General features: G+C 42.1%; 1 protein-coding gene across 4 annotated transcripts in view; it reads left to right on the forward strand.

Moving 5' to 3' along the window:
- mnt (MAX network transcriptional repressor) overlaps nt 1-12,463 on the forward strand; it is a 36,194-nt gene that overhangs the window by 19,276 nt on the left and 4,455 nt on the right. For all 4 annotated transcript variants that reach the window (XR_010000172.1, XR_010000173.1, XM_062959830.1 and 1 more), the window contains exon 5: nt 11,922-12,114. Coding sequence is in view for 2 of the 4 variants with exons in the window: in XM_062959830.1 (XP_062815900.1) it covers nt 11,922-12,114 (193 nt within the window). In the remaining 2 variants the exon portion in view is untranslated. The remainder of the gene's footprint in view (nt 1-11,921; nt 12,115-12,463) is intronic.

Raw genomic sequence — 12,463 nt, forward strand, 5'->3', positions numbered from 1 at the left:
TAATAATAATAATAATAATAATATGGTGGGGGTTTTTCTAATGCATTGGCCCTTTTTAGGACTGGGATTGGAATGGGGTGTTGTTCACAATCCACGTCATGTGAAGATTAGCTTTTCGGCTCTTATAGTTCTCCAGAATCATTTTGTAAATCAATAACTGGTCTTTTGTGCCCCTGCTTTTCCGTTTGTTGCCTTTCTGTTCATCTGGCAAGATGTTTTTTTCTTCAAGATAGTCTTGAATTCTGTCAGCTATGATGCCAGTCAGTAGTTTAAACATATTATTTTATTATGACACAGCAAACAAGATAGATATGCTGGATTTCATATCACAAAATCACAAGTCGAACACTTCCCAAGTGTCTAGGACTGTGTGATGAATTTTCGGATTATGCGTGCAGATCCCAGTCGGGTGGCCTTTTGCAGTTGGCAGATCCTAATTTTGTCAATGTCTATTGTTTCCAAATGCCGGCTGAGATCTTTTGGTACAGCACCCAGTGTGCCCATCACCACCGGGACCACCTGCACTGGTTTCTGCCAGAGTCTTTAAAGTTCAATCTTGAGGTCCTGATAGCGGCTGAGTTTTTCCTGTTGTTTTTTGTCAATGCGACTGTCACCTGGGATGGCAACATCAATGATCCAAACCTTTTTCTTTTCCACAACTGTGATGTCTGGTGTGTTGTGTTCCAGAACTTTGTCAGTCTGGATTCGGAAGTCCCACAGTATCTTTGCATGCTCATTCTCCAATACTTTTGCAGGTTTGTGATCCCACCAGTTCTTTGCTGCTGGGAGGTGGTACTTGAGGCATAAGTTCCAATGAATCATTTGGGCCACATAGTTGTGCCTCTGTTTGTAGTCTGTCTGTGCGATTTTCTTACAGCAGCTGAGGATATGATCAATGGTTTCGTCGGTTTCCTTGCAGTCTGCATTTTGGGTCATCAGCTGATTTTTCGATCTTGGCCTTAAATTGCATTTGTTCTGATGGCTTGCTCTTGGGCTGCAAGGATCAGGCCTTCTGTCTCCTTCTTCAGGGTCCCATTCGTGAGCCAGAGCCAGATCATCTCCTTGTCAGCTTTTCCTTTTTATCCAGCTTTTGTCAAGGAACTTTCCATGCAATGTTTTGTTATGCCAGCTGTCAGCTCTAGTTTGTAGTGCGGTTTTCTTGTACTGATTTTTTGTCTGCTGCGCTTTGAGGAGTTTCCGATTTGTGACTTCAATCAAAGCTTTATCACTTTGCTTTACATATTCTGCCAGGGCATATTCTGCCAGGTTCTTCTTCTTTGACTGCTTGTTTGACTTGCAAGAGTCCTCTGCCCTCTGATCTTCTAGGCAGATATAGCCTAGAGGGTGCAGTGAATGATGAATGGTCATGAGTTTTCTTGTTTTTCTTGGTATTATTAGTTTTCTTGTTGTTATTATTATTATTATGTTGGGGTTCATTCTAATGCAGTGGACCTTTTTAGGACTGGGATTGGAACAGGGTGTTGTTTACGTTTGGACAACATGTGTAGCTACACTCCCTTTGTGTTGGCCCTTCTCCATGGGCATCCTTTCCCTGTGTGGCGCACTCCCCGTCATGTGCCTCTCTCCCTTCCTTGGCTTGTGCTTTCCACATCTTTTGTGGCCAATTAGGGAAAATATTGGGGGGGGGGAGGTTCTGTGACTGGGGCGCATATGTGCTGCCCGTCTCCGTCCCGCTGCGGCAGGCAAAGGCCGCCCTGGCTGGGCCCGTCCCTTCCCTTCCTTCCTTCCTCCCTCCCTTCCCCGCCTCCCTCCCTCCCTGCGCTGTCGCCAGCTCGTCCACGTGTACAGCGAGCACATGGCTGGCCCCAGCCCCGTGACGTCACCCAGGCGGGACTGAGAGCTGGAACAAGAAGCCGCATGAGGTGACGGGCGCAGCTGCAGCGGCCTGCGAGAGAAAGAGAGAGAGAGAGAGAGAGAGAGAGAGAGAGAGAGAGAGAGGACGGATGGAGGATGCTCTGCCTAAACAGAGGCCCTTTCTTGTTTGTTTGCACCACCGTCTTCCCCTCGCGGTGCTGCGGCACCATCTCAGTCCGTTATTTATTTGGAAGCATATTCCGCTGCAGCGTATTTAGGGAAATCTACGTTTCAGGCTGCAGCAATTTTGGGGGCGTAATAATAATTTCCATCAGACTACGCAGCCGCTGCCATAGATGTGGGCGAGAGAATGTACGTAGGAGCATAAACTACTGTACATACTCGAGCCCTTTTTTAGGACTGAAAAATAAATAATAATAATAAAATAATAAAACTTTATTTATATACCGCCCTATCTCCCGGATGGGACTCAGGGTGGTTTCCAATCATAAAAACAACACAAACATTACATAGCAACATAATAATACATTATTAAGCAAAGTAAAACAACACAATTATAGCAATAAATAACACTTACATGACCTGATCAAGGGGAGGGGAACCATACTTCTTGTGACAGATTAATGGCTGGAAGCAGTGCTTTGGCTGAGAAACTGGCTGTATGTCCTATGGACTGTTTGCAGTGGGTTTCAGGTGTGTACATTTTATTTGGCACTTCCAAAATCATAGAACTGGAAGAGACCACAAGGGACATCTGGTCCCTTGTGTTTTCTGCCATGCAGAAATACACAAAAATTTCACTTTCTTTTGCTGAGGTATAATTGTAGTTCCTTCAACTCCTTGGCTTATACTTGGGTGAGGGTCCTGCTTGGCTCACTGTATATACTCGAGTATAAGCCTAGTTTTCCAGCCTTTATTTATTTATTTATTGGACTTGTATACCACTACTCCCAGTTTGGCTCGGAGCGGTTTACAGAAATAGATTAAAACAATACACTTAGCTTTAAAATAACAATAAAAACAACAGCAACAACAAAAACAGACATAGCCCCGAGTATTTCACCCATTGAAAGCTTGTCGGAAGAGCAAGGTTTTGCAGGCTTTCCGAAAGGCAAGTAGGTCTCGGATAGTTTGAGTTTCAACTGAAAAAGACTGAAAAAGCCCCCCTCGGCTTATACTCGGGTGAGGGTCCTGGTTGGCTTATATTTGGGTCAGCTTATACTCGAGAATATATGGTACATTTATTATTTTTCTCTATTATTATTGGTATTATTACATTCGTTATTTTTCTCTATTATTGTTACTACAATTACATCTATTTTACTCTATTATTATTATTATTATTATTATTATTATTATTATTATTATTATTATTATTGCATTTACAGTAGAGTCTCACTTATCCAAGTCTCGCTTATCCAAGCCTCTGGATTATCCAAGCCATTTTTGTAGTCAATGTTTTCAATATATTGTGATATTTTGGTGCTAAATTCATAAATACTGCGTATTGAACTACTTTTCCTGTCAAATTTGTTGTCTAACATGTTTTGGTGCTTAATTTGTAAAATCATAACCTAATTTGATGTTTAATAGGCTTTTTTCTCAATCTCTCCTTATTATCCAACATATTCGCTTATTCAACGTTCTGCCGGCCCGTTTATGTTGGATAAGTGAGACTCTACTGTATTATTTTACTCTATTATTGTTGTTACTTTTACATTTATTTTACTCTATTTTTATTATTATTTGAAAGCATTATTACATTTATTATTTTACTGCATTTATTATTAATAATGAATGAAATCATAATGAAATCATTCATAATGAAAAGGATGATTTAATCAGAGTTGAACAGTCATATCTTAAATTACGGTTTGATGTAAAGATTCAAAAACATTTAAACTACTGAGGCCTCAATTTATGTAATTTGATTGGTATCTCGGCTTATACTGGAGTCAATGTTTTCCCAGTTTTTTTGTGGCACAATTAGGTGCCTTGGCTTATATTCGGGTTGGCTTATACTCAAGTACATACGGTATGTTTGTGGCCCTGGGGATTGTTTGCTAAGTAGGTTTCCCCCTGGTTATCTCTCTTGAGTGTCCACTTCTAAGCAGCCTGCTTGGACACAAGCCTTTGTACGGACTTTGGATTCTGTCCCTTTGGAATGCTTGCTATGAAGAGCATGCCTTCAGCTTGACGGATTTGCAAGAGGCAGCAGAGGAGGGTTGTGCAAGATCCTGAAGTTTGACGTTTTGTGATGTCTGTGTGTTTTTGCACCCAAGTGCGCAGCTTACCGTCAGCATGTACAAGGTGCTCCTGGTTTGTTTCTATTCTCCTTATAAAGATACTAGTTGTGCCCAGCCACGCGTTGCTGTAGTGTAGTCCTAAGTGGGTTTTTCTCCGTGGCATTCAAGATGGCCTGGAAAGGATTCCCCTAGGCATGAAGCAACCAGGCTTTGAAGCTGCAAGGCTACTCAATGGTATTAGAGTTGGCCAATAATGGAGTCCCCTAGGTATGAAGCAGCCAGGCTTTGAAGCTGCAAGGCTATTCAATGGTATTCGAGTTGGCCAATAATGGGGTCCCCTAGGTATGAAGCAGCCAGGCTTTGAAGCTGCAAGGCTATTCAATGGTATTCAAGGTGGCCAGCGTTGGAGTCCCCTAGGCATGAAGCAGCCAGGCTTTGAAGTTGGAAGGCTATTCAATAGTATTCTAGACTCCCCTAGGTATGAAGGGGAGATTTCCTGCACATGCGCAGTGTTTTTTTTGGGGGGGGGGGGATTTTTCTGTCCTTGTCTCTGTTTTCTTTCATCTTCTTTTTTTTTCGATGGTCACTCCTTGGAAAGTGCTGAGTATTGTGGCCAAATTTGGTGTGATTTCGCCCAGTGGTTTTGTTGTTAACTCAGTCCTAATTACGCACATTTCATTTTTATATAGAGAGATTTTAGCTGTCCATATCCCAGGTATCAGAATCGAGGGCTGCTGGAGTCTCATTACAGTAGAGTCTTGGTTATCCGACATAAACTGAATGTTGGATAAGAATGTCGGATGAGCGAAACTGTTGGATAATAGGGAGGGTGACCGAAGAAGGGGCCTCTTCCCCTGTTGCTGGGGAAGAGCCGCATCCTCCTCTTCCTCAGCAGGCTGGCCATTTCGGAAAGCAAATCTCTATCTTTCCCAAGGTATCAGAATTCCAGCATGTTATCATATACAAATGGCTAGAGAAGCGTTATGTCGGGGAATCTCTAGGCTCCTCCATTGCGACCCTGTGGTGGGCGTTGACCACAGAGTCCTGCTGGAGGATCTAGATTCCTAGACACAACATCTGCGGATAATCAAATCTGCAAAATGCACAAACATGGAGGGTTGACATTGTACATCCATCCACCCACCCATCTTGGAAACCGATCTTGTGAGGATGCCTTCTACACTTCGACGTGGCCTTGGCCCGGGTCTGCCCTTATACAAGTCTTATAAAAATTTAATCATGCCAACGGCTGGTGCCCTCCTGACCTACTTTTCCGGTGCTAGGAAATGCAGAAGGGTGGGAAACGGGATCAGTTATGGCCTAGAATGTGACACACAAATACATGCAGGGCGGAGCAAGAGTGCAAGTTGGAAACTGACCCGTTAAAATGTGGAAATTGAAGAGATCTATAGGTGTGATTTCACAGTGACCATGATGAAGAAGAAAAAATAGCTAGATAGATATAGATATATGGATCCCCCCCTCTGAAAACGGGATCAGTTATGGCCTAGAATGTGACACACAAATGCATGCAGGGCGGAGCAAAAGTGCAAGTTGAAAACCGACCCATTAAAATGTCGAAATTGAGGAGATCCATATGTGTGATTTCACAGTGACCATGATGAAGAAAAAAAAATTAGCTAGATAGATATAGATACAGTAGGGTCTCACTTATCCAACATAAATGGGCCGGCAGAACGTTGGATAAGCGAATATGTTGGATAATAAGGAGAGATTAAGGAGAAGCCTATTAAACATCAAATTAGGTTATGATTTTACAAATTAAGCACCAAAACATCATGTTATACAACAAATTTGACAGAAAATGTAGTTCAATACACAGTAATGCTATGTAGTAATTACTGGATTTACGAATTTAGCACCAAAATATCATGATATATTGAAAACATTGACTACAAAAATGTGTTGGATAATCCAGAATGTTGGATAAGCGAATGTTGGATAAGTGAGACTCTACTGTATATGGATCCCCCCCTCCGAAAACGGGATCAGTTATGGCCTAGAATGTGACACACAAATACATGCAGGGTGGAGCAAAAATGCAAGTTGGAAACCGACCCGTTAAAATGTCGAAATTGAGGAGATCCATAGGTGTGATTTCACAGTGACCATGATGAAGAAAAAAAAATTAGCTAGATAGATAAAGATATATGGATCCCCCCTCCGAAACCCCCCCCCGATCTTGTATCTCTTTATGTTGAAAGGCATTCACGTGGATGCTCCCCCAATGCTCCAGATCACCTCTCCCTGACCCAACGGCATCCACGTTAATCCAGACAGCCAACAACTGGCACAATCTTTTGTTCCTCTCCGTAACGTTTGGGACGATTTACACTGAATCGATCGGGGCCAGGTGAACGAGAAGGGGAGGCACGTGAGGGGTCAGGCACATGGGCTCCAGGGGGGCAGGCGGAGAAAGAGGGAGCTCTGGGAATCCAGGCCAGCGACAGCCCGGGTTTGACGGGAGGCGGTTTCCTCAGCATGTGATCCTCGCAAGGCAATGAGGTTAAACACAGACCACACAAACCACGTTACCTCCGTCCACTGAAGATTAGGGAGGGAAAGGGATGGAAGGGAAAAGTCAGAGGCCCAGCATGTGGTCCAAGTTCCCCTGCCTTGTAATCAAGACCAGAATACAAGCTGATGGGTTCAAATGAGACGTTAAGAACAACGTCTTGACTGCAAGAGTTATCCAACAGTGGAATGAATTGTTCTGAAGTGGGATGTATCTAGAGGTTGGATAAATGATCCGTTGGATAAGGCTGCACAAGTGAACATTTTTTCCCTTATTTTCTTTCTCTTTTAGTGAAATAATTTCTCCTCTTTTTTGGAAGTTGCATAGTCCTAATAAGTAATATTCTGGTTTGCAATCGAATTCTGTTTTTATTTTTTTTTACATTCCGTATGAATTGTTTTCCAGTAACTTTTAATTTCTTTACAGTTCCACCACATGTAGAGAAATGATCCTTACACTACCAACATTTATTGTCTCTGTCCCTGTCCATTAGCCCTAATTTTGTGGGTGTCAAATACAGTAGAGTCTCACTTATCCAACATAAATGGGCCGGCAGAACGTTGGATAAGCGAATATGTTGGATAATAAGGAGAGATTAAGAAAAAGCCTATTAAATATCAAAATAGGTTATGATTTTACAAATTAAGCACCAAAACATCATGTTATACAACAAATTTGACAGAAAAAGTGGTTCTATGCGCAGTAATGTTATGTTGTAATTACTGTATTTACAAAATTAGCACCAAAATATCATGTTATATTGAAAACATTGACTACAAAAATGCGTTGGATAATCCAGAATGTTGGATAAGCAAGTGTTGGATAAGTGAGACTCTACTGTACCACCTGTGTATTATCTTTAGCCAGTTTTCCTTTAAGTCTGTGGAGTAGCAAAGTTTTTTAAAAAAATTCCAAATCATGTTCCATTCATCTATAGTTATCGGCCGACCCACATTTCTGGACCATTTTAGCCTTGATTCTTTGATTACTTCTGTTTCCGTGTTCCAATCAGTAGAGTCGCACTTATCCAAGCCTCACTTATCCAAGTTTCTGGATAATCCAAGCCATTTTTGTAGTCAATGTTTTCAATATATCGTGATATTTTCTGGTGCTAAATTCGTAAATACAGTAATTACAACATAATTGTATTATATTATATTACAGTACATTATACAGTAGAGTCTCACTTATCCAACACTCACTTATCCAAGTTTCTGGATTATCCAAGCCATTTTTGTAGTCAATGTTTTCAATATATATTACCGTGTTTCCCCGAAAATAAGACAGTGTCTTATATTAATTTTTGCTCCCAAAGATGCTCTAGGTCTTATTTTCAGGGGATGTCTTATTTTTCCATGAAGAAGAATTCACATTTATTGTTGAACAAAATAAATGAACATTTATTATATACTGTACAGTAGTTGTCATCACAAACCAGCATAACCAGACAAACTGTGAATCCTATCAAGAATTTCTTGTTACTACCATTATTTCCATGTATTTCTATGGTACGTACATTTACCAATCCTGCATGCTCTGGTGTTCTGTTAGGTGGGCAAAACCTTTGCTAGGTCTTACTTTCGGGGGAGGCCTTATATTTAGCAATTCAGCAAAACTTCTACTAGGTCTTATTTTCTAGGGATGTCTTATTTTAGGAGAAACAGGGTATATCTATATATATAAATGAGTGATGGCATCACGGCGACCAACAAAACAACAAAACTACAGGCCCCCCAACCTCGAAATTTGACAACACAACCCATCGTCCACGCCTCTAGTTATTATATATTATTGTTATTATTATACAGTAAAGTCTCACTAATCCAAGACTTGCTTATCCAAGTTTCTGGATTATCCAAGCCATTTTTGTAGTCAATGTTTTCAATATATCATGATATTTTGATGCTAAATTCGTAAATACAGTAATTACAACATAACATTACTGCGTACTGAACTACTTTTTCTGTCAAATCTGTTGTATAACATGATGTTTTGGTTCTTAATTTGTACAATCATAACCTAATTTGATTTTAAATAGGCTTTTCCTTAATCCCTCCTTATTATCCAAGATATTCGCTTATCCAAGCTTCTGCCGGCCTGTTTAGCTTGGATAAGTGAGACTGTACTGTAGTTCGTTATATAGTACTAGCTGTGCCCGGCCACGCTTTACTGTGGCAAAGTATAGTGGTATGGGAAATACAAGTATTGAGGAATTGTATATTGTATATTGATAATCTTATATTATCTGCTTAGAACTGGATTATATGAGGCCCCTTCTTCACATCTGGATAAAATGCACACTGAAGTGGATTATATGGCAGTGTGGAGTCAAGATAATCCAGTGCAAAGCAGATAATATAAGATTATAAATGGGTTATATAGCTGAGTGGAAGGGCCTTGAGTCTACACTGCCATATAATCCAGTGCAAATTAGATAATCTGTGGAAGAAGCCTAAGTGAGGCCTAAATCTGCCTGTCCCCTAACTGAACCCTGGCTGTCCCTTGGCTGAGTTGGTTGCTAGGAGACCAAGTGGGCAGAGGTTAGCCCTCTAAACTGGCAGCAATTGGATAAAAACAATTATTGCTCTCCCTCTAATTAGGACTTTATTTTTCTTTTCTTTTTGTTGTATCAACCTAGAGGCATGGATGATGGGTTGTGTTGTCAAATTTCGAGGTTGGGGGGCCTATCATTTTGTTGTTTTGTGGGTCATCGTGATGCCATCACTCATTTATATATATAGATTGTTATAATTTTCTTTTTTCTTTTGAGTAAGTTGTGCCAAAAGTTGTATTAAATCCTATTGCTTTATCTTTTTCATAGCTTTATTCTATTTGATGGTATTGGAACCACGAAATATTCTTCTAATATTTTTGGATCTCCTCCAAGTCCTTGATTGGTGGGGTATCTGTTGGAAAAGTTACTTTCTTAATAATCTCTCTATATGTTGGCCAGTTTTTCCAACCGAGTAATCTCCGTTGGTTTGCTTCTAGAGGGGAGGAGAGCCAGAGTGGGGTTTTCTCATAAAAATATCTTTTGTACTTTAGCCAAATTGCAATCAAGGCCGATCTGATAAAATGATTCCGGAAATGTTTATCTATTTTGGACGGGATGGCGCTTGGAGTCTCTTCCAGCCCTAAGGACCTGTGAAGGCATCTCCTGCTGCTTCGTGTGTAGATCTAGCTTGCCTTTTTATTTTTGGGATGGGCAGATGGATAAGTGGTGAGCAATGGAGTCTTGGGTTTTTGCGAATGCTGACGAAACCATAAAACTGAGGTTCTCTCCGCTGCAACCCCGGTGCACGATTTTCCACGTACTTGGTGTTGCAGGAGACACCTTTCCCACCATCGGCGCCCGCCGCTGCGTGGAAGCGCTGTTCGCCGGGAACGGTCACTATGGCAACCCCAGTTTCCGTTCCCAAGGCAACCAGCAGAGTTTTCACACATGCAGAATATGAAATGCGGAGTCGGCATCTCCGGCGCCGGCGGATCTGTTTTTCCGGCAAAAAAAATCTCGCGTCTGTTGCTTGGGTCGTTGCAGGGTTGCGCCAGACAGCCCGGAAAACTCCCAGCAACCCAGTGATTCTGGCCATGAAAACCTTTGACAACACATTATTATTATTATTACTAATGATCATTATCATCACCATCTCCTCATAGGGATCCAAGGTGTGTAACAATCGTATTGCACAATAAAAATACACAAATTAGAAAAGAAATGCACCGATGTCAAAAACTCCGAGACCCCAGACACCACTGTTGGGAAATATCTGGGAAATGTTCCCTTTGGTGCTGTCAGACCGAGCTCCCCTGTGCAGGGGGATGACAGCACACGACAAATGCATCCCGTGCTCCCTTTGCGTGGGCTCCCGGAGCCTCCGCTTTAGACTGCAGTCGCGTCACGTGTGGCGGGAGGACTGATCTCATCCTTTTCTTCCCCACGCCACAGTTGGACTTGATTCATCCTCCGTCCGTGGCTCGGGACTCGAAACAATGCTGTTTTGGTGCAGGCTGACCCCTCGAGGCTCCTTTGTTCACCCATTCCAACATGCTTCCACCGAGAACACCCTTCGCCTCCCATTGAATAATACAGCCCTTGAGCTTCCCCATTCACCTGCCAAGTGGCCTTTTGCATCACAATAAATACAGATGCATTTGATGGTTTGATGCATTGCACATTGAGCTGAACTTCCCTTGTCTGAAATGCATGGATTTGGGGTATTAGAATATCCGTTTTTGCATATAAGTACATAATATTTTGGAGGTGGGACTCCAGTCTAAACACGGAATGCATTTATACGTATGCACATAACACTAAAGGACTATCTTGGTCCAGATCCATCTTTTTTGGGTTCTCTGGATGTTGGTGAACTACAACTCTCCCAAATCAAGGTCAATTTTCCCCAAAGACCTCCAGTATTTTTTGCTGGTCACTTGGGCTCTGTGTGTCAAATTTGGCCCAGATCCATCAGTGTTTGGGTTCATAGTGCTGTCTGGATGTAAGTGAACTACAACTCCCTAAAATCAAGGTCAATTTTCCCCAAAGACCTCCAGTATTTTTTGCTGGTCACTTGGGCTCTGTGTGTCAAATTTGGTCCAGATCCATCATTGTTTGGGTTCATAGTGCGCTCTTGATGTAGGTGAACTACAACTCCTTTAAATCCTTCCAATCATCTCCAGTGTTATTTCTTGGTCATGGGAGTTAGTTCCAGGTCCATCTTAGACTGCAGGTGAACTATACATCCCAGTACAGGTGAATTCTCCCCAAACCTCTCTAGTATGTTCAGTTGCTGATCAATTCCTCTGTTTGCTGTGTGCCATGGAAAAGAACAGGAAAGGGTTAAGGGAGAGGCAGTGGGCGGGGTCATGCAAATTCCACACTAGTGGAGAGAGTCAGAAACACTGGAGGAAAAATCTAGGATGAAATTGTCCATGAAAGTTTTCACTTGGGTGGTGGGCAGGGCTCTTGGACATGTTCACGGCGCTCGCCATAACCTGGAGGGTGGGCCATTGGTGTCTCCGGAGTAGTGGGAGTGATAGCTGTTTGTGGAAGTGGGAGCTTGTTTGTGGACATGGACATATACACATATTTTCACTTTTATTATGTGTATAGATAGATTCTGGAGGTGGCTGCTGTTTACTTTGCCAGTTGTAAGCAGGCACTTTTCCTCATATTATTGTTAACTTTTCATCTTATTATTCTAGTTTGTCTATATGTCCCTGTTATTTTAGAATGGGATTTGGAGACGGGCATCCTTTTTATTGTTGTTTGGATCGCAGTCACGATCCCAGTTCTTGTTTTGCAGACCTTAAAGCGCAAGGAGAAAGAGTACGAGCACGAGATGGAGCGGCTGGCGAGGGAAAAGATTGCCACCCAGCAGCGGCTGGCGGAGCTGAAGAACGAGCTGAGCCAGTGGATGGACGTCTTGGAGATCGAGCGGATTATCCGGCAGACCGTTCAGCCCGAGGACGATCAAGCATCTACCTCGACAGCGTCAGGTGCGCCAGGAAATACAGCCGGGGGGGTAGCCTCGTGGTACATACGGTTGGGTGTAATGCACAAGCCTGTTCGTTTGCTAAAACTCTAGTCCACTCCTGAGTTATTATAGATACCCATGGAGACGTTGACTTCATGCTACAGTATATATTACCTTATATTGTCATATATACTCATAATAATAATCTATCTAATGAAATTTCGGCCTAGGACAAAACAACAAAACTACACATCCCAGAAACACTAAACTTGGCAGTACAACCCCTCATCCATGCCTCTACGTTCATACAACAAAAAAGAAAAGAAAAATAAAGTCCTAATTAGAGGGAGAGGAATAATTGTTTTTATCCA

Source organism: Anolis carolinensis, unplaced genomic scaffold (assembly GCF_035594765.1).
Source record: "Anolis carolinensis isolate JA03-04 unplaced genomic scaffold, rAnoCar3.1.pri scaffold_7, whole genome shotgun sequence".
NCBI classification, from domain to species: Eukaryota; Metazoa; Chordata; class Lepidosauria; order Squamata; family Dactyloidae; genus Anolis; species Anolis carolinensis.